General features: G+C 37.8%; 1 protein-coding gene across 1 annotated transcript in view; it reads right to left on the minus strand.

The window, feature by feature from the left end:
- Window positions 1–3,464: 3,464 nt before the first annotated feature.
- Window positions 3,465–25,835, minus strand: part of LOC124794937 (L-asparaginase-like) — a 328,563-nt gene continuing 306,192 nt past the window's right edge. Inside the window, exons 11-13 of the mRNA XM_047258651.1 lie at window positions 14,105–14,227; window positions 13,925–14,024; window positions 3,465–4,556 (exon numbers count right to left, since the gene is read on the minus strand). Coding sequence (XP_047114607.1) covers window positions 4,362–4,556; window positions 13,925–14,024; window positions 14,105–14,227 — 418 coding nt within the window. The 3' untranslated portion in view covers window positions 3,465–4,361. The remainder of the gene's footprint in view (window positions 4,557–13,924; window positions 14,025–14,104; window positions 14,228–25,835) is intronic.

A 25,835-nucleotide genomic window follows, 5' to 3' on the forward strand; every position in this document is an offset into this window, starting at 1 on the left:
TTGTCTAACTGTTCAGTTACTAGTGATCCATACTTATTGGAGATAGAATCTGCCCCTGGAGATTTCTCCCAGCCCCTTTCTCTTCTAGCAGACTTACAGCACCTTCTGCCTCTGCATGTGAAACAGTAATGTCAGCATTTACTGACAGTCTGATCTCTGACATCTTTCCATATTCTTGTAGGCTTTTATCTCTAAACAACTCTGTTGGTTATTTGTCCTATGATTCCACATTTCAGTTGTTCAAATTAAAAATTTCATTTAATTCTTTCCTCTATCATTGTCCAAATTTGTTTCTGTAGACAATAGATGTCATATTCTTTATTTCCAGAAAAAAATTCCCAGTATTCTGTCTTAAAATGATTTACTAGTGATTTCGCCTTATTACAATTTCTTTTGAAATCTTCATAAGACTCTTGTGTTTTCTGTGTTTTATATCTCAAATAGGCCCATCTCTTTTTACACCCATTTCTGTAATCTCTTTGCAAAACAGTAGTATTCTGTTCCCCCCTCCCCTCTCATGGTTTGTAACTCATGTCCCTAATTATTCTTGAGCTGCTGCAGCAATATTTTCCTTGATTTTTTCAAACCTTAATATACATTATGCTCTGCATTACTGGCATTGTTTTATTTTCTCTACCTTTTTTTAAAAATTTTTTTTTTGTAGATATGCTCTACAGTAAATGCATACTCAGCCTTTCTTCTTTTAATATGGGTGCTTTAGCATTCTTGTTCCTTCCATCTTGCAATCTGATTTTTGTTGTAAGGAGGCTGTGAAGACACTATGCTGCCAGAGTTTAGACTCCTAACATTTATTACTGACTGCGGATGGATATTCCTATTTTTTACAATGTAATTTATTGTAGATTCATCACTTCTTGGGTTCTGAATCCCTACTAACTTGGATTAATGGAGGAGACCGATTGTCAAAAGTAAAACTGTGGAATTCATCAAATATTTTCCTTTGCGAGTATGAGAGCATCATAGAAATACTCATTATTCCTTTAATGGGCACTTCCACAATGACATGTGTCACAGAAAGCCTTACCACTTACAGTTTCAAAATATACAATCCAGAATCAGGTATCAAGTGCATGCCTTTGTTCTATTTTCATTTCCTATTTAAATGATCGCAAAATTGTAGAGAACGTAGCTGAAGATGAAATAGGAGATACGAGACTGCGTGAAGAGTCTGACAGAGCACTGAAAGACCCAAGTTGAAACAAGGTCCCGGGAGTAGACAACATTCCATTAGAACTAATGACAGCTTTGGTAGAGCCAGGCCTAACAAAACTCTACCATCTAGTGAGCAAGATGTATGAGACAGGTGAAATACCCTCAGGCTTCACGAAGAATATAATAATTCCAATCCCAAAGAAAGCAGGTGTTGACAGATGTGAAAATTACCGAACTATTAGTTTAATAAGCCATGGTTGCAAAATACTAACACAAATTCTTCACAGACAAATGGAAAAACTGGTAGATGTTGACCTCAGGGAAGATCAGTTTGGATTCTGTAGAAATGTGGCAATACTGACCCTACAATTTATCTTGTAAAATAGATTAAGGAAAGGCAAACCTATGTTTCTAGCATTTGTAGACTTAAAGAAAGCTTTTGACAATGTTGAGTGGAATACTTTCTTTCAAATTCTGAAGGTCGCAGGGGTAAAATACAGCGAGCGAAAGGCTATTTACAATTTGTACAGAAACCAGATGGCAGTAATAAGAGTCGAGGGGCATGAAAGGGAAGCAGTGGTTGGGAAGGGAGTGAGACAGGGTTGTAGCCTATCCCCGATGTTATTCAATCTGTGTATTGAGCAAGCAGTAAAGGAAACAAAAGAAAAATTCGGAGTACGAATTAAAATCCATGGAGAAGAAACAAAAACTTTGAGGTTCGCCAATGACATTGTAATTCTGTCAGAGACAGCAAACGACCTGGAAGGAGGATATAAAATGAACATCAACAAAAGCAAAATGAGGATAATGGAATGTAGATGAATTAAGTTGGGTGATGCTGAGGGAATTAGATGAGGAAATGAGACACTTATAGTAGTAAAGGAGTTTTGCTATTTGGGGAGCAAAATAACTGATGATGGTCGAAGTAGAGAGGATATAAAATGTAGACTGGCAATGGCAAGGAAAGCGTTTCTGAAGAAGAGAAATTTGTTAACATCGAGTATAGACTAAGTGTCAGGAAATCGTTTCTGAAAGTATTTGTATGGAGTGTTGCCATGTAGCCATATGGAAGTGAAACATGGACGACAAATAGCTTAGAAAGAAGAGAATAGAAGCTTTTGAAATGTGGTACTACAGAAGAATGCTGAAGATTAGATTGGTAGATCACATAACTAATGAGGAGGTATTGAATCGAATTGGAGAGAAGAGAAATTTGTGGCACAACTTGACTAGAAGAAGGGATTGGTTGGTAAGGCATATTCTAAGGCATCTAGGGATCACCAATTTAGTATTGGAGGGCAGCGTGGAGGGTAAAAATCATAGAGGGAGACCAAGAGATTAATACACTAAACAGATTCAGAAAGATGTAGGTTGCAGTAGGTACTGAGAGATGATGAAGCTTGCACAGGACAGAGTAGCATGGAGAGCTGCATCAAACCAGTCTCTGGACTGAAGACCACAACAACAACAGGGCATACTAATGGCTATTGATCTCAGTGATTGCCAGTTATCATGTGCTAATGTGCTACAGCAAACTGTAAAAATCATGCTAAAATTGGATCATTTTGTTTTGAATGCAAGCCAAAAATGACATTAAAATTATGCCTTTTCTCTTCAAATGTGTGCTCTTATGCAAATCAAATGGATGAAAACACATTTTGTAGTGCTCTCACTGCAATAACTAGAAACCAGTAATGAGTGCTGAATTCATGGTCAGCCATGCTACGATCAACTTAGAGAAGGGATACAGCTGTCCGTTTCAGACTGTGCATGCTCTCATGTGACACTGTCCCTGCCAACACTGAGGGTGCTTGTTTGCTTGTTGCTCAGCACCAGGTCAGTAGTTTTATTTTAAAGTGTGTCATGTACTGTGTGAGCGTTAAGCATCAGGGGGTTTTGAGGAGCAGTTGATATAATGATACCATACCTGAGTGATCAAGCATACTGACTGGCAATTCATCAGCTAGAGTTTGATTCCTGCTGCTACCACTATTTCAGTTTATTTATGATTACTACCCTGGTAAGTTGAAAGGCTATAGGCTGTCACATTGCAGCACACTGGTAAATTTTGCTTGAGCTATACTGGTTGTTTTCAATCATCACATGGAAAAAATTATAGTGGTATGTTCTGTCATATAGTACATCATGTGGTACTGATGTAGATGCAAAGAACATGGTAACAAAACTACTCAACCAACATGTCATAAATCTACAAAATACATGTGAAACAAAAAATGTGTAACATTATAACAAAACCAGTCAATGGAGTTTTCAAATCAATGCAAAATACATCTGGGTTATAAAGAATTTATTACCTAATACCTCTCACAAAGGTAGTTTGCTTATTATATATAAATATGTACAAAATAATTTCTGAAGTTTGTGTGGAAAATAGCCACAGCAACAACTAAAAAATTATGCTGAGACTATATACCAGTATGTTGGCTTGTCTTTCTTGTTATAAAAGCAGGTGCAAGAAATGAATTGTCTGTTCAGTTTCATTTTAATGAGTCTAGAACTAATGTTTTACGGCACTTTCTGTTCAGTAATTTAATATATGAGTTCATTCATACAACTGAGATAACTTAAAAGACATCACAAGGACATTAATTAATATCAGCTCTCAATGCATTACTATGAACTGTACAACTGCACAGACTAATTGCAAACTATAAAATATAAAGTAGTAACAAGGATCTTAATTTCAAAATATTTGAGAAGGTACTTGTATGCTCAGCAACCATATACAAAGAAACGAAAGTTGGCAGTTACATTGCCTCTGGTCTGCAAGTCACCTCCTTCCTGCCAAAAATTCTTGCAGTTATAAAACAATCATTACTGCAACTCATTCTACTTCACTGCCCATGTTCCAAGTGCTACTTTTTTTGTTTTTGACTGTTCATTAATAAAGCATGTCATCTGATGAATCCATACAATGTTCCCTGAATTGGTGATGATAATTACATGTACAAATAAAATATATAGTTTCAGTTACCCTGATTTGTACACAAAAAATGGCAAATAATCTTCAGTCACTAAGTAATTCCTCATAGAACTGCGTTTGTTACTACAAAATTAATATTGCTTTTTAACTTCCAAGTTTCAAAGTCACATTTACACTGTCCATAACCATCACACCTAATGCAGCTGTGGCTTGCATTAAGTCCCTCCTGCCTGTTTAGTCACTTTCAAAGGTATTTGCTGAATTCATTTTCATCTGTATTGTCATCAGGTTCCGTAAAATGAAGCAATTCAAGAACATCAGTGTGATTCATAGCTGTAGCCAAATCTGTTGGGGTAAGGCCAAGAAGATCTTTTGCATCCTTATGTACATTATTTACTAGCAAGAAGGATACACAGTCAACATGACCATGAAGTGCAGCCTGAAAAACAAAACAATTCATTACCCACATTACATTTACAAAATTAAAAAGTTGATTATGAACTCATTAACGCAGGAGGTGCAGTACATTACACAGATTCAGATGCTTGGCAAATTCAGAGTGTATCATGATGAACACTGACACGGATTAAAATATACAATGGTAGAAACAAAACCATTTCAGTACACACAAGTCTTCAAACAAGCCATTTGCAAAATAATTGTGAATTTGGGATTACAAGCTGCTACAGACTTTGATATGAAATACTGCACCAGTTAGTACAAATAAATTTGAGATGTAAATTTTTCAAGGTAATTTTTGTTGATTTTGTTCCATGGCTTTGATAAATCTTAGAAATTACATATTTAACTCATAAAACTGCTATATAGTTTATTTTTAATTAAAAATAAACTATAAAGCAGCTTCATGTGTTACGTCATTCTTAAGTTAACTTTTCCATTAAGTTCTCATCTGATTGATCTCAAATGTCACCCTGGGCCTATTGTTGGAGAATATAATTTATGCTTGATTTGACATTGGCACATTTTACTGCTAATGCAAGACATCTAACATAACAATATAGTCCTTGAGGGATAGGTTGATCAGGGCCTGCACTTTGGCCTCCAAGATCACCTGACATTAATCCTCTGTATTTCTCTATCTGGAGTCTTATCAGAAGATACACACAAGGAACTGAAGCAATGAATAGTACATCTTGTTAAGATTTTCAACATGATACAATGCAAAAGGAACATGTGGAACACCTCCTTTAATAGGTATGAGAAAACAGTAAATTAAAACACATAATGTGCTGATATAGTACTGAATTTCTTGTCAAGGTACACAGTAAGTGGAGCCCCCTTTGATGGGGATTTAATCAAAAAGTTGATGTTTCAAATAATTTGCACCAACTAGGGAAATATTCCGAAGTATAGTCAGTGGCACATTTTAACCACACATTCTTAATTATCTTGAAAATGGCTTGTTTATGGGCCAATGTCTTCTGGAACAGTTTTTCTTCTGTTGTATACTTTCACATGTGTCACTTTTTGCTCTTAATTATGAAATTCCCAGCAAATATTAAGTACATTAATCAGTTAGGCCAATATCTAAAGCTGAATGACATTTTCTGAATATTACGAGATAGATATTTTGTTCCTTGTGTCACTGTGAAAAACAACAAAGAATTGTATTTTCTCACATAAATCATCTCAAACTTTCCTGTGCAGGAATACATAGCCAATTTTCCCAAAAGGGTCAAAATTCTCTGAAGTCATATCCTGTAATAAGGTCCATCCTAACCACTTTTCTCCTCACACCAGCCAGACACACTTATCTTTGGCTAATCAACTTCTACAAAATCCATGTCACACCTTATGCTTCTCTTTGTCACATTTCCTTGCAACATATTCCTGTGTCTGTCACTACCCACTTAATATTTTTTATTCCAGTCTTTGATCACAATATCAATTCTTTAGACGATGACCGGTTTCAGTCCGTAATGACCATCCTCAGATCTACAATATAAAAATACATACTCCTAGTGAGCAGTGTGTCTTTCAACACAATACAGCAATGCGTATCACAATATACTATCATACAACCAGGGAAATGCAAAGATATCCGAGGAAATCCTCTCTGGCTTCCGGCGGCTATCTGATTTGGTGAAGACTGCCAGTCTCGCTAGCGGGATGAAAGCAGAGCTCACCATCTGCAGCATCGTCGACAAGACTGACTGCGGACCTTTGGTACAGAGCCGAGTGGAGGGTCTGAATCAGAGGCTGAGACTGTTCTGTGACCGTGTGGGCTGCAGATTCCTCGACTTGCGCCATAGGGTGGTGGGGTTTTGGGTTCCGCTGGATAGGTCAGGAGTCCACTACACGCAACAAGTGGCTACACGGGTAGCAGGGGTTGTGTGGCGTGGGCTGGGCGGTTTTTTAGGTTAGATGGCCTTGGGCAAGTACAGAAAGGGCAACAGCCTCAACGGGTGCAGGGCAAAGTCAGGACATGCGGGGACCAACCAGCAATCGGTATTGTAATTGTAAACTGTCGAAGCTGCATTGGTAAAGTACCGGAACTTCAAGCGCTGATAGAAAGCACTGAAGCCAAAATCGTTATAGGTACAGAAAGCTGGTTGAAGCCAGAGATAAATTCTGCCAAAATTTTTACAAAGGTACAGATGGTGTTTAGAAAGGATAGATTACATGCAACCGGTGGTGGAGTGTTCGTCGCTGTTAGTAGTAGTTTATCCTGTAGTGAAATAGAAGTGGATAGTTCCTGTGAATTATTATGGGTGGAGGTTACTATCAACAACCGAGCTAGGTTAATAATTGGCTCCTTTTACCGACCTCCCGACTCAGCAGCATTAGTGGCAGGACAACTGAGAGAAAATTTGGAATACATTTCACATAAATTTTCTCAGCATGTTATAGTCTTAGGTGGAGATTTCAATTTACCAGATATAGACTGGGACACTCAGATATTTAGGACGGGTGGTAGGGACAGAGCGTCGAGTGACATTATACTGAGTGCACTATCCGAAAATTAACTCGAGCAATTAAACAGAGAACCGACTCGTGGAGATAACATCTTGGACCTATTGATAACAAACAGACCCGAACTTTTCGACTCTGTAAGTGCAGAACAGGGAATCAGTGATCATAAGGCCGTTGCAGCATCCCTGAATATGGAAGTTAATAGGAATATAAAAGAAGGGAGGAAGGTTTATCTGTTTAGCAAGAGTAATAGAAGGCAGATTTCAGACTACCTAACAGATCAAAACGAAAATTTCTGTTCCGACACTGACAATGTTGAGTGTTTATGGAAAAAGTTCAAGGCAATCATAAAATGCGTTTTAGACAGGTACGTGCCGAGTAAAACTGTGAGGGACAGGAAAAACCCACCGTGGTACAACAACAAAGTTAGGAAACTACTGCAAAAGCAAAGAGCTTCACTCTAAGTTTAAACGCAGCCAAAACCTCTCAGACAAACAGAAGCTAAACGATGTCAAAGTTAGCGTAAGGAGGGCTATGCGTGAAGCGTTCAGTGAATTCGAAAGTAAAATTCTATGTACCGACTTGGCAGAAAATCCTAGGAAGTTCTGGTCTTACGTTAAATCAGTAAGTGGCTCGAAACAGCATATCCAGACACTCCGGGATGATGATGGCATTGAAACAGAGGATGACACGCGTAAAGCTGAAATACTAAACACCTTTTTCCAAAGCTGTTTCACAGAGGAAGACTGCACTGCAGTTCCTTCTCTAAATCCTCGCACAAACGAAAAAATGGCTGACATCGAAATAAGTGTCCAAGGAATAGAAAAGCAACTGGAATCACTCAACAGAGGAAAGTCCACTGGACCTGACGGGATACCAATTCGATTCTACACAGAGTATGCGAAAGAACTTGCCCCCCTTCTAACAGCCATGTACCGCAAGTCTCTAGAGGAACGGAAGGTTCCAAATGAGTGGAAAAGAGCACAGGTAGTCCCAGTCTTCAAGAAGGGTCGTCGAGCAGATGCGCAAAACTATAGACCTATATCTCTGACGTCGATCTGTTGTAGAATTTTAGAACATGTTTTTTGCTCGAGTATCATGTTGTTTTTGGAATCCCAGAATCTACTATGTAGGAATCAACATGGATTCCGGAAACAGCGATCGTGTGAGACCCAACTCGCTTTATTTGTTCATGAGACCCAGAAAATATTAGATACAGGCTCCCAGGTAGATGCTATTTTTCTTGACTTCCGGAAGGCATTCGATACAGTTCCGCACTGTCGCTTGATAAACAAAGTAAGAGCCTACGGAATATCAGACCAGCTGTGTGACTGGATTGAAGATTTTTTAGCAAACAGAACACAGTATGTTGTTATCAATGGTGAGACGTCTACAGACGTTAAAGTAACCTGTGGCGTGCCACAGGGGAGTGTTATGGGACCATTGCTTTTCACAATATATGTAAATGACCTAGTAGATAGTGTCGGAAGTCCCATGCAGCTTTTCGCAGATGATGCTGTAGTATAGAGAGAAGTTGCAGCATTAGAAAATTGTAGCAAATTGCAGGAAGATCTGCAGCGGATAGGCACTTGGTGCAGGGAGTGGCAACTGACCCTTAACATAGACAAATGTAATGTATTGCGAATACATGGAAAGAAGGATCCCTTATTGTATGATTATATAATAGCGGAACAAACACTGGTAGCAGTTACTTCTGTAAAAGATCTGGGAGTATGCGTGCGGAACAATTTGAAGTGGAATGATCATATAAAATTCATTGTTGGTAAGGCGGGTACCAGGTTGAGATTCATTGGGAGAGTCCTTAGAAAATGTAGTCCATCAACAAAGGAGGTGGCTTACAAAACACTCGTTCGACCTATACTTGAGTATTGCTCATCAGTGTGGGATCCGTACCAGATCGGGTTGACAGAGGAGATAGAGAAGATCCAAAGAAGAGCGGCGCGTTTCGTCACAGGGTTATTTGGTAACCGTGATAGCATTACGGAGATGTTTAACAAACTCAAGTGGCAGACTCTGCAAGAGAGGCGCTCTGCATCGCGGTGTAGCTTGCTCGCCAGGTTTCGAGCGGGTGCGTTTCTGGATGAGGTATCGAATATATTGCTTCCCCCTACTTATACCTCCCGAGGAGATCACAAATGTAAAATTAGAGAGATTAGAGCGCGCACGGAGGCTTTCAGACAGTCGTTCTTCCCGCGAACCATACGCGACTGCAACAGGAAAGGGAGATAATGACAGTGGCACGTAAAGTGACCTCCGTCACACACCGTTGCGTGGCTTGCGGAGTATAAATATAGATGTAGATAAAATATAGTAAAAACTTAACTTTTTTACACCATGTCCTAAAGTGATAAGGCCATAATGGCATCATCAAAACACATAAATATAATCAGCACAGCATCATCACATAGATCTAAAATAAGGTGTAGAATAGGCCACATTGTCCACGTAGTCATTATTGCAACTGGCTACTGAAGTACTGTAGCTACCAGAAATCTGTTTGCCTACATCCTCCCTAGATGTCATTACGGACTGAAACTGGTCATCGTCTAAAGAATTGATATTGTGACCAAAGACTGGAATAAAGAACATTTGACAGTATTGGATAACTGTTTGTATACGCGACCATGTAGAAGTTGGTGACTACCCACTTACTTCCTTGCCCTCAATTTTCTGTGCCACTACCTTCTATTTATTTGTGTATTCTTTCTCTCTTTATTGCTGCTTCTAATTTATTATCTTCCCTCTACTATTTCTTTTTCCATCAATTGGTATTTTATTCTCTCTCCCTCATTCTAGACTTCTATATTCCTGCTGTCCTCCTCCATTTCTGGCTTGAAAGTTATACTCTCAACAATTAATTTCTTTTTAGCTTTCCATTTCTTGGTCATCACTAATCTTTCACTGTTGATTTTACTCAAACTATTCTACTATGTCTTCCTTGGCTTATAATTCCTTGACAGCTTCCCTATTTAATTCCACAGTTAGTTTTTATTTTCTAGATGAAGAGGAAGGAACATGTGGTGATAGAAGACAATGAGTCTGTGACTATCTGTCTATGTCTCTTGTCACTTTACAAACAGTATTTTTTTTCTTTCTGTATTTGACTGCAATTCAGTTTTGATGATAAATTCATTTTCAGATGCTGTAACTTAACTGTGTGGATTAGGATGAGAAGGAGGGGGGGGGGGGAGGGAGGGATGGAGGGAGGGAGGGAGGGAGGGAGGGAGGGAGGGAGAGAGAGAGAGAGAGAGAGAGAGAGAGAGAGAGAGATCATTATCCTATCACTAAACAAAAATAAATTTGATAAATTAAGGAACATCAATATTTACTTTTCACTAAAAGTACCATATGATCCTCTTTCAAGAAAGGAAAGACAAGAGAGAGCAGTTGGTGACAGTGTGTGTGTGCGGGGGGGGGGGGGGGGGGGGGGGTAATGCACATAATCTTGATTAATAATGATGCTTCAAGTACACTTACTAACCTAGGTTCTGTACAATATGCTCCTGTGTTCTCTGTCATTGGTCTCCTTCAACATTTTTCCAAGATATCTTTTTTCTTCTTATATTCTGTACACGCATAAATTGAACTCCGCCACTGTGGTTCTGTCTTTATATTGGAGCTTATCTCAGAAACTACAATAGGGATTTTGATATGGTTTTCACTGATAGAGAGACTGATTTGTGAGGAATGTTTGAGTGAAGAATAATATAAAAAAATAAATAAATAAATAAAAGAAAAGAAAAAAAGATGCAAATTGGCTGAACTATGTCAGTCAAAATGGTGACACAGTCATCTTGAGGATAATTGTTAAGAATGTCCTTCTGCAGCATTTAATGGCTTTGGCGATCTCCAGCATCCACTGGTCTCTGATGTGGAGATCTTGAGGATAGTGGTACGACTAATTCCATTGAGAGTAATATCTTTATGTTTGTATGTCTCAGGGTCTCTTCAGTACTCTTAGTGGGAAGCACAAAAGTGTTAGGGAAGAGCTAAAAATATGCCACTTTAAAATTCTTCAGTATTCATTACAGTGGGTGTCCAGTTGAATATCAGTGTGGAAGAGATACAACAAGTGGGTGATGATCACTATCACTGGGGTCATCACATAAGTGTTGTGAGGTTGATAGTTGAAATGAATATGTGCTGTAATAAAGTGAGTAGAGAAGCTGTTATTGAATATGCAAACGTCAGCTCAGTTCCTATAACAGGCAGGATAATTATGTCAAATAGGTGAATACACTGAAGGGAATCTGATTTCCTGAAGAGCTATGCAAACCACTGAGTAAAGCAAGAGAAAATGTTTCAGCTCAGAAAGGTGACAACAATGGCCATTTCAACTCCACTGGATTACATTTGTGTGTATGTGTGTAATGGCAGTGCCAAAATAACTGAATGGTTAATCATGATTCAGTTTGGGTTAATGCCACCTGCTGTTTGCCATCTACTGCCTTATTTCAATACTTGAAGAAGGGGAAACGAGGGGAGCTGAAACTGCCAGGTTTGCCATCACCTTTGGTTCTATCTTCTTTTGCTCCTTTCTCCTTATCACCATAACAACAACAACAACAACAACAATGTTATTTGGATTCAGTAGTAGTAGTATCCAGACACACATCTGATACAGATGAAGAGGAAGCTGTTCTTATGGCCCAATGTCCATACCTCTTGCAGCTGCTGATTGCCACAAGGGCCTGGTGTTGTGAAGGTTTGGGTAGAAGGGCCAGGATCACATATAGATCTTGTTTATATGGGTGGAGGGGAGCCAAGGCCCCATAAAAAATGTAGAGGTAATGGAAGAGGGGTAGGAGTAGCTGCCTCCCTCACAGAAAGGGAGAAGATGAGATGGCCACTAGAACCCAGTGATGATGAGGAAGAGCAGATTTTATCCTCGTTGATCTTACATTCCCTTCTTGTGACATAGCATGAGAGGGAATGATCCTCACAGTAATTTGTGCAGTAAGGCAGTTGTACCCAGGTGGTAGCCACATGTCATGGTCATCTACAGTATCCACAGATAGTTTCATTTGTACAACTTGATGGCATGTGGCCAAATTTCATATACTTGAAGCATCTCAAGGCAAATGGTGCACAAGATTTTACATTACACCAGTAAAGCAAAATCTTAAATACATCCAGAAGTAAGTGAATCTCAGAACCCAAGATAAATGCAACAGCGTCTTCTTTGTCACCTGTAGGCCCTCGTTGAACCCAGCAGATAAAATAGACACCACTACATTATAAATTAGTACGAAATTCAACATCCATATGAAGTAGAAGGTCTCTGTGGAAAACTGATGATATTTTGGTTCCTGTGTGAGGTAATTGTGACAGGGATGTCAACAAGTTTGTCTGAGATTAATAATCCCTGGACAAGAGTGGAGGATGCTAATTCACTACGTATGCACCCATTCTACATTTTGTTTATCGAGGTAACTTCACCTAATTGTCTTCGATTTCCTCCATATAAAATAATGTCTTTAAAGAAGTCCTGGTACAAACCAGCAAACTGAGGCACATATTTCTCTCCCTGTATGACATGTCAATTTTCATCTCAATTCACATCTAATGAGGGAAACATACTGGTATTATATCATCCTGCATTAAAGCGAGTCGACTGCTCTGATGAGATTGCTGGAGCCACAGGGCCACCAGCGTGGTTCAACTTAGTAGTCTTCATTGCAACTGTTCCACCATGGTGTCACTCCAGCTGGAGGCTCTCATCATGGGAGCCACCCCACTTAAGAAATGGTCCACTGGCACAGAAGTTGTTGCTATGAGTTCCATTGTCCCAAAATAAGACAGACACATCCTCCTCAGCCTTGATGGGGAGGAAAAAGCATCGACACTAACAGTGCATCCCCTCTAAAGTCAGGAGGATACTACTGCATGCGTTCTTGATGACCTTCCACGTGGACTGGATAGCATGTTGTGTATTGGTGACCTTCATCGCATGAGCTGTACTACTAAAAAATTTTTGAAAATAAAGTGGAATTCAAACTTGGTGCCTGATAGCATTTGTGAATAAGCCAAAATGAGTGTAGGCTTTGACAAACAAGTAAAACTGACTAACCAAAAGCAGGCACTGGAGCTATAGTCAAGTCGACATTGAATAGGGCACTTGTAAAGATTGAGTTAAAGTGAAAAAAGTAGTCAAATAATAGGATAATGACACAGAAATTGAAAGAATTGTGGCGATGGCTTGGGCCCCACACACACTTGGAAAAGAGTTGTGAGGCCCCTGGGGTTGACGTAACAGAGTAGTGAAATACAAAGTAAATGACCTTCTTATAGGTTACATGACTTTGGAAGCAGAATCAAATTAGTCTATTATGCCTTCCTGAACATCTCATAGTCACAGGAACAAAAATAATTATTGTAAATCATTATGATGCACACAATTTTTGCACGTAACAGCATTTGGAAATGTCCATTAGCATTTGTAAATCTCCGTAATTTTCATAAGTTACTGGAAAATGTCAAAACAATAATGAGTTATTGACAAACAAGAGAACATCAGATGTTTTCATTGTACATTGTGTGTAAGTAGTCTTCATACAATGGGCCTGTGTTTAATGCAATACATTATAAACGAATGTGATCTTAAGAGTAATGAATAGCACAACTTTCAACTGTAGGAAAATCTTATGTACTTTATTTGATTTGAAATAACGGTGATTATTTAAGTATTATAAGGACATGTCTCAGAATAACATGTGCTTTGCTCATTTGTTGATTTGTCACACTTGGATGCTCTTGTGTCAACACTATTTCCTCACGTCTCGAGAACCCATTATAAGAAGAAGAAGAATTATTTGATACTTGTATTTTCTCCTCTGTTACTTACGTACTTACCAGATGTAAGGCAGTACGGTCACTTAAATCTGGCTGTTCAAGATCTGCTCCTGCTAAATGATACGACTTAAGCCGGTTTATATTGCCTCTTGCTGCTGCACTGTGAAATTTAAGATATGATTGTGAGTTTTCACTCTTTTGGAGGTTTGTTCTATTTTATACTCAGATTTGCTTAGTCACCTGCAGAGGTGTTCTCCAATAGTTCTTGGGTTGCCATGTAAATGAGCACCAGCTTGTCTCAGTAATTTTATTATTTCATGCTGATCGTTGTTTACAGCATCTATCAGAGGTGTTCTGTCATACCTGCAAGGTGATGGATGTACAGTTAGGGTCTAAAATTCCATAGAAACTACCCCATATAGAAAAGTATAAAATTAAGTTATAACTATATCAAGCAATTACATGTTGTTGATAGCTCACTGTAAAATAGTGAGTTGATAAATTTATCTCCTAACTGAAAACTGAGCCTAACAGAAAATAACATACAGCAAAAGCCCCCATACAATATTTTATATCGGGTGGGGAGGGGGCTAGACCTAGGGGTATGGAGTATTTTTAGTGTTTTGGAAGATTAATGGCAACTTGTAAGTAGTCATAAAAAAATTCATTCTGACCCTGTTAAAAACCTGCATAATAGTGACTTTTAAATCATTTTATTGAAAGAAAAAACAAGTAACTACACTATATTCTTTTTCTTTTCCTGAAAGCAAGGAGGTGGGGGAAGCAGATATTGGTGCCCTTGACACACAGCAATTTATATGACACATAATGGCTTTTATAATCAATGGCTGTTTTCCCACCAGACATAAGATGTGGCCAGCAAAAACATGAATTTGCTGTCTAATGGGAATTCCAGGTACAAACGAGTGTTAGATGTCAGACAGTTAAGTAGTTTGTTTCATGTTTTATGGATCATTTGCATAATAAATCATATTGTGTGGAACAAATCATATCAAGTTTACATCACAAATTATTTTCGAAATATGGCTACATGTTTAACAAGTTCTTTTGTTCATCATCATCATCATCATCATCATCAAACATATAGATGAGTTAGCAATTCCTAACCACCACCTTTTACGCATTACAATAATAGAAATTCTTGTATGGAATAGGAGTTGTCAGGGAGAAACTTTTTCAGATTGTTTTAAAATTTTACTTTGCTGTCTGTCAGACATTTTATACCTACAGCTACATAAATACTCTGAAAACTACCGTATGTTGCACAGCAGAGGGTATCACTGGGTAAGTGATCAAAAATTTTAGTTTCAGGATTATGCACCCCTTTTGTGCTAAAGACAACATTAATGTAGGGTGGCAAATGTCATTTTTTTCTTCTGCTATTGTAATTATGTACATCATTGAACCTTTTGAACTGCAGTGTATTATTTACAATAATTTTCATGAGGGAATAAGTATACTGTGAAACAGTAGTCAGAATCCCGTGCTTCTTAAATAGATGTCTACAAGATGATGCGGGTGTGCATCAAATATTATTCTTACAGTGTGCTTTTGAGAAATGAAAACTTTTTTCCTTAATGATGAGTTACCCACAGTATTATACCATATGACATTATTGAATGAAAATATGCAAAATATCAATTTAATGATTTGCAATGATTTAAAGCACAAATGTGGCTGAACTAAGTTGTTTTAGGAGTTCCAAAATGTCCATTTTCCAGTTTAAATTCTCATCAATATGGACATCTAAGACTTTTGAAGTTTCCAATCTATTTATTATTTCTTCACCATGTGTTGCACTTATCACTGGCATTGTACTTCCAGATGTGCTGAAATGAGACTGCTCACAGTAACCAGTCAATGATACTTTCAAGGATATTGTTGGCCTTGTCTTATGTTGCTGTATGTATACTTGGATTGTTCACAATTCAAGTGTCATCTGCAAAAAGAATTAATTCTGTATGTTATATATTACGCAGGAGATCATTTACATTTATGAGTAACATTAGTGGACCTAAGACTGAGCATTGAAAACCCCAAACATGATTTCTCCTCTCTCTGGAGAATCTCCCCTGCTAACATTGGTTGAGTTACTAACTACAACTTCCTGCCTTCTTATAGTTACATATGACACTATCCATCGGTTTGGTATACCATCGATCTCATAAAACTTCAGTTTATCTAGGAGAATATTGTGATTCACGCAGTCAAATGTCACAGATAAGTCGCAGAAAATACCAACCAGCACTTATTTTGTTATTCAACACTTTTAGAATTTGACTTTTGAACATGTAAATGGCATTCTCACCAGACAAAATCATCAGAAATGTAAACTGAGATTTGCTGAGGATATCATTGTGGCTCAGGGGAGATATTAGTGTAGAACACATTACATTCTCAAAAATTTTGGGAAATGATGTCAGTAGTGAAACAGGTCAGTAGTTATAGACATCTCTTCTATCACCTTTCTTAAAGTGGGGAGGGGGGATTAACAACGGCATATTTCACACATTTTCTCTGGAAAAATTCTTTGTGTTTGTGGTGCATTACATATTTCAGATAGTATAGGACTTGTTTCAAAAATATCTCATAGCCTGTGACACAAATCACATTTTTTCAGGAGTGTTGACCCATAAAATAATGCAGGTCAACATCTGTGAAGTTTGGACAAACAGAAGTGATGTCTTGACAGACAATCTCTGAGCACTCTATGAGCAACATCTCGGTCAGTAAGCGTGTTCTCCACAAAAGGTGATGACATGGGTGCAGATCCAATACTGGCACACAAGTTCAGATACCTGGAAGTCTGAGCAGAGAAGTGGTGTTCACCTTGAGAAGGAATCCTGTGTGTCAGTTATTCTAAAAATGCAAGATTCCAAATTTTCTTCCAAATAAATTTATTATCTGAGTAAGCTGACACATGTGTACAGGCGCCGACTCCATGTGGCCCAAGCCCCCTAAAAATTCTTTTGGACGGGCGGAGCCCCCCAATAATTTAAGAAAATTATTAGTTATATTTTGCTTTGTAAAATCACAAAATTATGTTAGAATTCTTTATTTTCCTTGTTTGATGACAGTTACCTTTTAAAATACATTCAGCAATGAGTTAAAACAAAGAATTATTACTGTAGTAAGCAGGTTAACTGAAAATGAGTGGTGTGAATCATGACAGTGTTATAGTGCTGCGAGCACACTTAGAATTTGTCCAAGTGCGCGAACCTTTGGGTAAAGTCTGGCGCCAGTGGGCTAGTGCTGCGACCACGGCGACATCAAAAGTACTGGAGCAGAAGCACCTGGAACCTTCCGCCTCGCGTTGCCTTGATGCTTTAAGACATTACAATGCCGTGGCTATATAAAGCCCACCTGGTGTTGAAGTCATTCAGTGTGGATAGTTTTGTTCAGTGCATGCTGCACACATGTTTAGTGTTTTGACTTTAGTGTCTAGCGGACTATTTTATATGACTATATTTTATTTGTTTACTTTAGTCTCTTAGTGTATTGTGAATTAAGTTTGCAATGGATAAATTTGATACCAAAAAGGCGTGCTTGGGAGTTGATGATACTGCAGGTCAACCTTCAACAATTATTGTGTCGTCAACTGCCTCGTCATCTTCAGGGAAGAACTGTTCACAGCTGAAACCTGGACAATCCAGTAAGGGAGGATCATTTCAGAAGACTTGGTTGATCAAAAAAAGAGGAGATGCATTTACTTCCGTAGGGTTTTCTATCTGGAAAAAGGCTTTGGAAAAATTCTGTCTTCATGAAAATACATTTATGCATAAAGATGATGTTCTGAAACTAAATTCTATCACTAACTGAACGAACAGTTAGGTAGTGATATGAAGAAAGGCCATTTAATTCTTGAGACAATTTTTAGAACTGTGCAGTTTCTATGCCGACAAGGACCAGCAATTAGAGGGCATGAAGATGCAACTCAAATTTTTTTTCAGTGTTGCTGATCTAGAAAAAATGTATGAGGGCTTGATTTGTATATTGAATGGAAGGAGTGATAGTTTTGCACACTTTTGGGAATTGTGTTTAAAAGAAAAACCTTCACAAGTTGATGATCCTTTGCTTCCTCAGAATCAAAGTATACCAAGAAGTATGAAAACAATGAAGCGAGCTCGGTGCACACTTTCAAAACCCCAAAGGAATACCACAGCACTATTTACATTGAAGTTTGTGAAATGGTGCTATCTTGCATTACTGAGCAGTTTTCTTCAACTGGATTCACACAGGTCATTGCAGTTGAACAAGAGTGCTTGCTTTTAGTAAACAGAAGTGAAACAAATCTGGAAAAATCAACTGAGTTTTTTTAAAAAATGACCTAGATATTGAGAGACTGTGCTTACACTTGAATATGTTAGCCGATATCGCTAATAAAAAACAACTGGACTTAAAAACCATGCATGATGTAAAAAAGTACATTACACAAGAGCCTGCAGTTGGATAAATGTTAGGTGAAGTGCATTAAGATTCTCCAAGGAGTTCCAATCATGACAGCAATAGCAGAATGGTCATTTAGTGCCCTTAGATGTCTGAAGTCATATCTCCGATCAACAATGGAACAGAAGCGACTGAGCAACTTGGCTGTTCTTCATGCCCACCGAGATTTTTTGGATGAATTGGATATCCAACCATTCATCAATGACTTCATATTCAGTAATACAGACAGACAGTCTACATTTGCACCTTTATAGAGACAATCTAGCCCCAATAATGACATTTAGAGCAATATTAAAAATCTTTGTAAAGTAGAGAATTAAATACATACATAATGTTAAATTTTCAGTTTCAAGATATTAGTACTAGTTTAGTACTATATTACTATAGTACTGTGTTAGTTATTTTCAAATACTTAAATATCTTTAGAGTGTAAGGCCCAATTAAAACCCGCTATTTACAAACTTTTTGACTGAAAGTATTAGGCACACTGTATTAACTTTATTAATTGTATTAAAGCACGGACTTAAAATATTGATTTTATTTCATGAACCCTGAACCTTATTCAAAGTAAGCTTAAATTAGCTATTTCACTTATTAATCAAAGTGCTGTTACTGTGCAACAACAATATTTTATGTTTTATTCTTTTAATGATAGTTTAGGATTTACTTAAATATGATTTCAGGTTTTTCAGAGCTATATATTCACTGCTCTGTAATGGTCAACATATAAGCATGATTATTACTGTAAATTAAATTAGCTTTGTACGACAATACTGTGCATGTTTGTGTTTTATTTCTTTTTTCAAAGCCAAAAAATGCGTCAGGCTTGTCAAGTTTTACAGAGTGTCGAGTTATTGACAGTCCAGTTTTCAGGGTTCTAATGTTGATCATATAATTCTAAAATGCTTAAACTTTAAAACTCACTATTCTTCATCTAAAATTTAGAAAATTTCCTGGGGTGAGACTCCCAGTATGCGCCCCCCCCCCCCCCCCCCAAATATTTTTTATAAGTTGGCGCCCCTGCATATGTGAAAACACACTCTTGAAGATAATCACAGCTATTTATCTTCACATAACAATACACAAATTCACTTAGGATATTTGAGCAAAACAACAGAATTATTTTGCCATGAATTTTCAACAGAATTAAAATTTTAATCAAATAATGGCATCTACAGTCACGACTCACAGTGTAAAGAATAATTTGATAAAGACTTCATGATTATCGTAGCAGCATACAATGGACAAGTACACTTTGGAGGAGGAGTCCTCCTTCAGTATGAAGTACTATGTTAATAATGTTGAGCACAAAAAATATTTCACACTGGCCGTATCTCTCATAAACCAAATGGTCTTTTATTGCTATTTTCAAGATTAAATTTCTGGAATGAATAGATTCATTTTTGCTGTATCTTACTATTAGTGTGTGTGAGTGTGAGTGCACTGAGTGTAGTGTCACTGCGAGTGTTTACTTAAATCAACCGCCAGTTGTATCAGCGTGGGCTGGCCACCACGGGCCACCTATAGGAAGCATGCACATGGCACAATCTCTGCAGCATCATCCACCAGCAAATCATGCCTACAAACACACAGAGCAGTGCTGACTCCCTCAAACTATGTCCTTTCAGTTCTGGACCACTCACATTACATTCAAATATTTTTATGATTCCGGTAACACGTGATGTGCAACCAACATGTCTTGGGAGAGAATACCGTAACATTCAGAATAAAAACCATTACCATTCATTCATAGAACTAGTGGGAGTATTCTTCTCATCACCATGTCTCTCTGGAACTCCCTCTCTTATATCTTCTCATTACAGCCCCTCTCTACTGAATATTCCATCTATATAATGCTTTTATATTTCTTAGTGTGTGTGTGATGCCATGTCTTTCCATCCCTCCAACTGCATAAATATGAGTGCAGAAAGTTGAAATAAGTAGTTCTCGTAACATGCAAAGATCAGCACATTCCTCAAACTGGGGAACTATCAAGAATGGGGTTCCACAAGGGTCAGTCTTGGGTCCTTTGTTGTTCTTATTATATATTAATGACTTGCCATTCTATATTCATGAAGAGGCAAAGTTAGTTCTCTTTGCTGATGATACAAGTATAGTAATCACACCTGAGAAACAAGAATTAACTGATGAAATTGTCAATACTGTCTTCCAGAAAATTACTAAGTGGTTCCTTGTAAACGGACTCTCACTGAATTTTGATAAGACACAATACATACAGTTCCGTACAGTGAATGGTATGACGCCATTAATAAATATAGACCTTAATCAGAAGCATATAGCTAAGGTAGAATATTCCAAATTTTTATGTATGTCCATTGATGTGAGATTAAATTGGAAGAAACACATTGATGATCTGCTGAAACGTTTGAGTTCAGCTACTTATGCAATAAGGGTCATTGCAAATTTTGGTGATAAACATCTTAGTAAATTAGCTTACTATGCCTATTTTCACTCATTGCTTTCATATGGCATCATATTTTGGGGTAATTCATCACTGAGGAATAAAGTATTTATTGCACAAAAGCGTGTAATCAGAATAATAGCTGGAGTCCACCCAAGATCATCCTGCAGACATTTATTTAAGGATCTAGGGATATTCACAGTTGCTTCTCAGTATATATACTCTCTTATGAAATTTGTTATTAACAACCAAACCCAATTCAAAAGTAATAGCAGTGTGCATAGCTACAATACTAGGAGAAAGGACGATCTTCACTATTCAAGATTAAATCTAACTTTGGCACAGAAAGGGGTGAATTATACTGGCACTAAAGTCTTTGGTCACTTACCAAATAGTATCAAAAGTCTGACAGATAACCAACAAGTGTTTAAGAAGAAATTAAAAGAATTTCTGAATGACAACTCCTTCTACTCCATAGAGGAATTTTTAGATATAAATTAAGAAAAAAAAAACAAAAATATTAAAAAAATAAAAAAAATAAAAATAAAAAATAAAGAAAAACAAAAAAACACAAAAAATAAAGTTGTTATATTAACTTAAGTATGTTGTTAAATTAACCTAATTATGTCATGTATTGGAAAATTTGACTTGTTCCACATCATTACGAAATATCGTATTCATGATCCATGGAACTAGTATTAATCTAATCTAATCTAACAAATTCCATATCTTTTTTCCAGTGGATCTGCAAGCTCTTTCAACCATACACAGACTTCTCAGTCATTTCTTTGGAGCAGATGATGCTGTAGTTCAAATACTTCTCTCTTCCTTGGTACGAACTTATAGCTTTCTAGGAAACTATCCAAGGCATCTCCAGGCACTTTGAGCTAGTGCTTATGCCACAAAAAATTTCGCCGCCCTCCTAAGTATATGTACAGATATCCCGTACAACCATGTCACATCTGGATTTTATCATATTTTTGACATTTTTACTACATTTTCCATGTTTTCAGGTTTTTCCCATATTCTATGTGTAAATGTAGAAGTGTAGATAACCTATTATTGTTTATACAGCGTTACTACCCAACTCTGATACAGAAGCCCAACGCAGCCATGTGTTGTTGTTGTTGTGGTCTTCAGTCCTGAGACTGGTTTGATGCAGCTCTCCATGCTAATCTATCCTGTGCAAGCTTCTTCATCTCCCAGTACCTACTGCAACCTACATCCTTCTGAATCTGCTTAGTGTATTCATCTCTTGGTCTCCCTCTACGATTTTTACCCTCCATGCTGCCCTTCAATGCTAAATTTGTGATCCCTCGATGCCTCAGAACATGTCCTACCAACCGGTCCCTTCTTCTTGTCAAATTGTGCCACAAACTCCTCTTCTCCCTAATTCTATTCAATACCTCCTCATTAGTTATGTGATCTACCCATCTAAGCTTCAGCCTTCATCTGTAGCACCACATTTCGAAAGCTTCTATTCTCTTCTTGCCCAAACTATTTATCGTCCACGTTTCACTTCCATACATGGCTACACTCCATACAAATACTTTCAGAAATGACTTCCTGACATTTAAATCCATACTACATGTTAAAAACTTATTATTCTTCAGAAACGCTTTCCTTGCCATCGCCAGTCTACATTTTATATCCTCTCTACTTCGACCATCATCAGTTATTTTGCTCCCCAAGTAGCAAAACTCCTTTACTACTTTAAGTGTTTCATTTCCTAATCTAATTCCCTCAGTATTACCCAACTTAATTCGACTACATTCCATTATCCTTGTTTTGCTTTTGATGATGTTCATCTTATACCCTCCTTTCAAGACACTGTCCATTCCGTTCAACTGTCTCTGACAGAATTACAATGTCATTGGTGAACCTCAAAGTTTTTATTTCTTCTCCATGGATTTTAATACCTACTCCGAACTTTTCTTTTGTTTCCTTTACTGCTTGCTGCTTATACAATGACAAATGCAAAAGAGAGCTGACTGACATGTGACCTTCAAAGTCTCCTTTCCCATCCAAGAAAGCTCCATGAAGCTCTAAGTATTAGTTAATTTTTAACGCCAATTGAAGGTTAATTTTTTAATTCCTCTTGCATTTTTGTGAATGGTTAACTGAACTACAATGCCTCAAAACACTTTTTCAGTCTTTAGGAAAGATTATTTGCAACTAGTTTTTCATCAAGGTCATGCTTCTGTCAGTGATGAATTTCATGAAGGGTGTTATTCCAAAAAACAATGAAACTGTGCATGACATGACTGAGTAGCATCAGCATTGGCATACCATGAAACAGAGGCATCCTTAAACATAATGAAGAGTGCAGTATACAGCATGTTCCGAATTTCCCATTACAAACTTCTAGAAGTTGTAGAGGAGACTGAGAGGACAATGTTTTGAATTTGAATCCTTGACTAAAAATTATCATTTTCATGCTACAGCCATCTGAGAACATGTTTGGTAGGTAGGTATGGCACAGGTCAGACATAGTGAGAGATGCTTATATCAAGTTGGCTGTTGTCATTTGACATCTATCCCACCTCTTTTGCCTGGTTCAAGCCTCATTCATGTGTCTATGAGTGTTAGAGCAATATGGTTGAGTACACATTTGCAGAATACTGACATCATCCTTCTGTATGGTGAATCTCCCGGTAATGGAAGAGCTGCTTGTTGCCTTTGTCAAGATCATTATCCGCAACATGTGACTCCATTGCAGACCCATTTCATCATATTTACACAATGGTTTTGAGAAAGGGGTATCATCACCATCAGCAGCCATGACTGTTATGCTCCAAGGTGATGGTGAACACCCAAAGTGGAAGAGGCCATACTGCATCACATAGAGAAGAACCTGTGAATGAGTACATAAGCAATTTCTTTGGTTGTTAATGAGGGGGACTGTAAAACAAGAGTTGTACAGGGTCATGTCTAAAAATTATTTGTAAAAGATAAAAGTGGTCGCATTACCAACATGTTTTCAAATAGTTATAACATGTAAACAGGATGTTTCCAGACATGGCTTCCTACTCAAAAAATTATGCACACGCTCCTCTCTACATATACCTAGGAGTTTGCAATGGGAATTTTCAAACATCCTGTGTTCAATTTTTCATGAACAATTAGTTGTGAAAGAAACCTGTTCTCAATGGATTCCTCACAATTTGACCAAAGCTCAAAATCAGGCTCACATCAATTGGTTTTACGAAATGTTCAAAAAATTCAACTTAGAAGATGCAAAATATGTATACAACATTATAACCAGAGATGAAACTTAGGCATATTCATAAAACCCAGAAATTAAGTAGCAAACAACTGTTTTGGTGTTCCAAGGTGAATCAAAACCAATGAAAGCAGTTAATTTGTACAGCACTTTGGAGAAAATAACGACTTTTGTCTCCTTTGGTTATAATGGACATAACATGGCAATTTCTTTTGCGAACTGAAGAAAAATTAATTACAAATAACAACAATATTATGAAAATTGCTACTCAGCATACAGAGGAGACACCGAGTCACAGACATGTATAATGGAAAGACTGTTATACCTTTAAGCTTTGGGCAAAAAGGCCTTCCTCTGAAGTAAAACACACACACACACACACACACACACACACACACACACACACACACAACACACATTCACACAAGCACAACTCACACTATCATGACAAATGTCTCTGGCCACTGTGTACAGACTGCGGACAGTAACTGTATCTGATGGGAGCAGCAATCTGCATTGGGAAGTGGGGGTAAGGAGGAGGTCTGGGGCATGGACGGGTAGGGACAACAGGGCAGTGGTGGGGGGCAAAAGGATAGAGCGGCACGTGAGAGTGTGCAGGGATGTTGTGGGGTTAGGGTAGGGTTGCTAGCTCCTTTTGGCTGGTTTATGGGGGAGAGTGGCGGGAAAGGAGAGCAGGGGGGGGGGGGGGGGGAGGGATAGTGGGAGCAGAAAAGTAGAGAAGGGGAAAAAAGATTAGTGGGTGTATTAGTGGAATAGGGGACTGTATGGAGCTGGAGTGGGAACAGGGAAGGGGTAGGTAAGTGGAGGACAGGGACTAGCAAAGGTTGATGCCAGGTGGGTTATGGGAACATAGGATATATTTTAGGGAGAGTTCCCACCTGTGCAATTCAGAAAAGCTGGTGTTGATACAAAAGACGCAGAGTGTGCAGGCTGTAAAACAGTCACTGAAGTGAAGCATATTGTGCTGGGCAGTGTGCTCAGCAACTGCATGGCCCAGCTACCTCTTGGTCAAAGTTTATCTGTGGCGATTCAAATGGACAAGCAGCTTGATAGTAGTCTTTCTGTTGAGCCTGCCTCTGACTGAACATCTCCTCTATTCCTCTATGTAGTGGGTAGCAATCTGTCATTTTCATAATACTATCCTAGACTTCCCATTGTTTAGTTAATTCTGAATGGTGCACAACAATTTTCATTCTCACAAGTCATCGATGAAATCGGCAAAAACAGCCTAAAAAGCTGCATCATTCTTCACTGGTGCATTACAAGATGACCTAACTACACACAGCATTGGAATGGCTGGCCCACAGTGAATGTGTGTGTGATTTTAAAAAAGTGCAACAAACAAAACAGATATCTCTTTCTTTACTTTAAGTTTTCAATAGTTACAGTAATTTTTAATTTATTTATGGCAATGCATGCAAATTCATTTGAATAAATAAAAACAAATCAAACAATTGATTATTTGATGGAGAAAAACATGGAATTAATGTCTCATTGACTATTTACTTGATTTATCACCTTACAACTCCTTATTGTTCACTTATGGCGAACCAAAACTGTGTGTAAAATGTAGCAATTTGGAGCCTGTCCACCTGTTATGTTTGCTATCCCCATCAATAATTAAATTTTTCCCTGATTTTTATCATATTTTCAATGTGGTTATTTATGCATATGTACTTGAATGTGTCACAATGTCACACAAAGAGGGTTCCACTTAAATCTATTGTTCACTTGGTTATATTGATCATAATGATTTCAATGATGCAAGTAGAAGTTAATTAGAATATATAGCTAAATGAAGTTAAAACTACAGTCTTCAAAGTACAGTAGCTAGTAAG

Source organism: Schistocerca piceifrons, chromosome 4 (assembly GCF_021461385.2).
Source record: "Schistocerca piceifrons isolate TAMUIC-IGC-003096 chromosome 4, iqSchPice1.1, whole genome shotgun sequence".
Taxonomy (NCBI): domain Eukaryota; kingdom Metazoa; phylum Arthropoda; class Insecta; order Orthoptera; family Acrididae; genus Schistocerca; species Schistocerca piceifrons.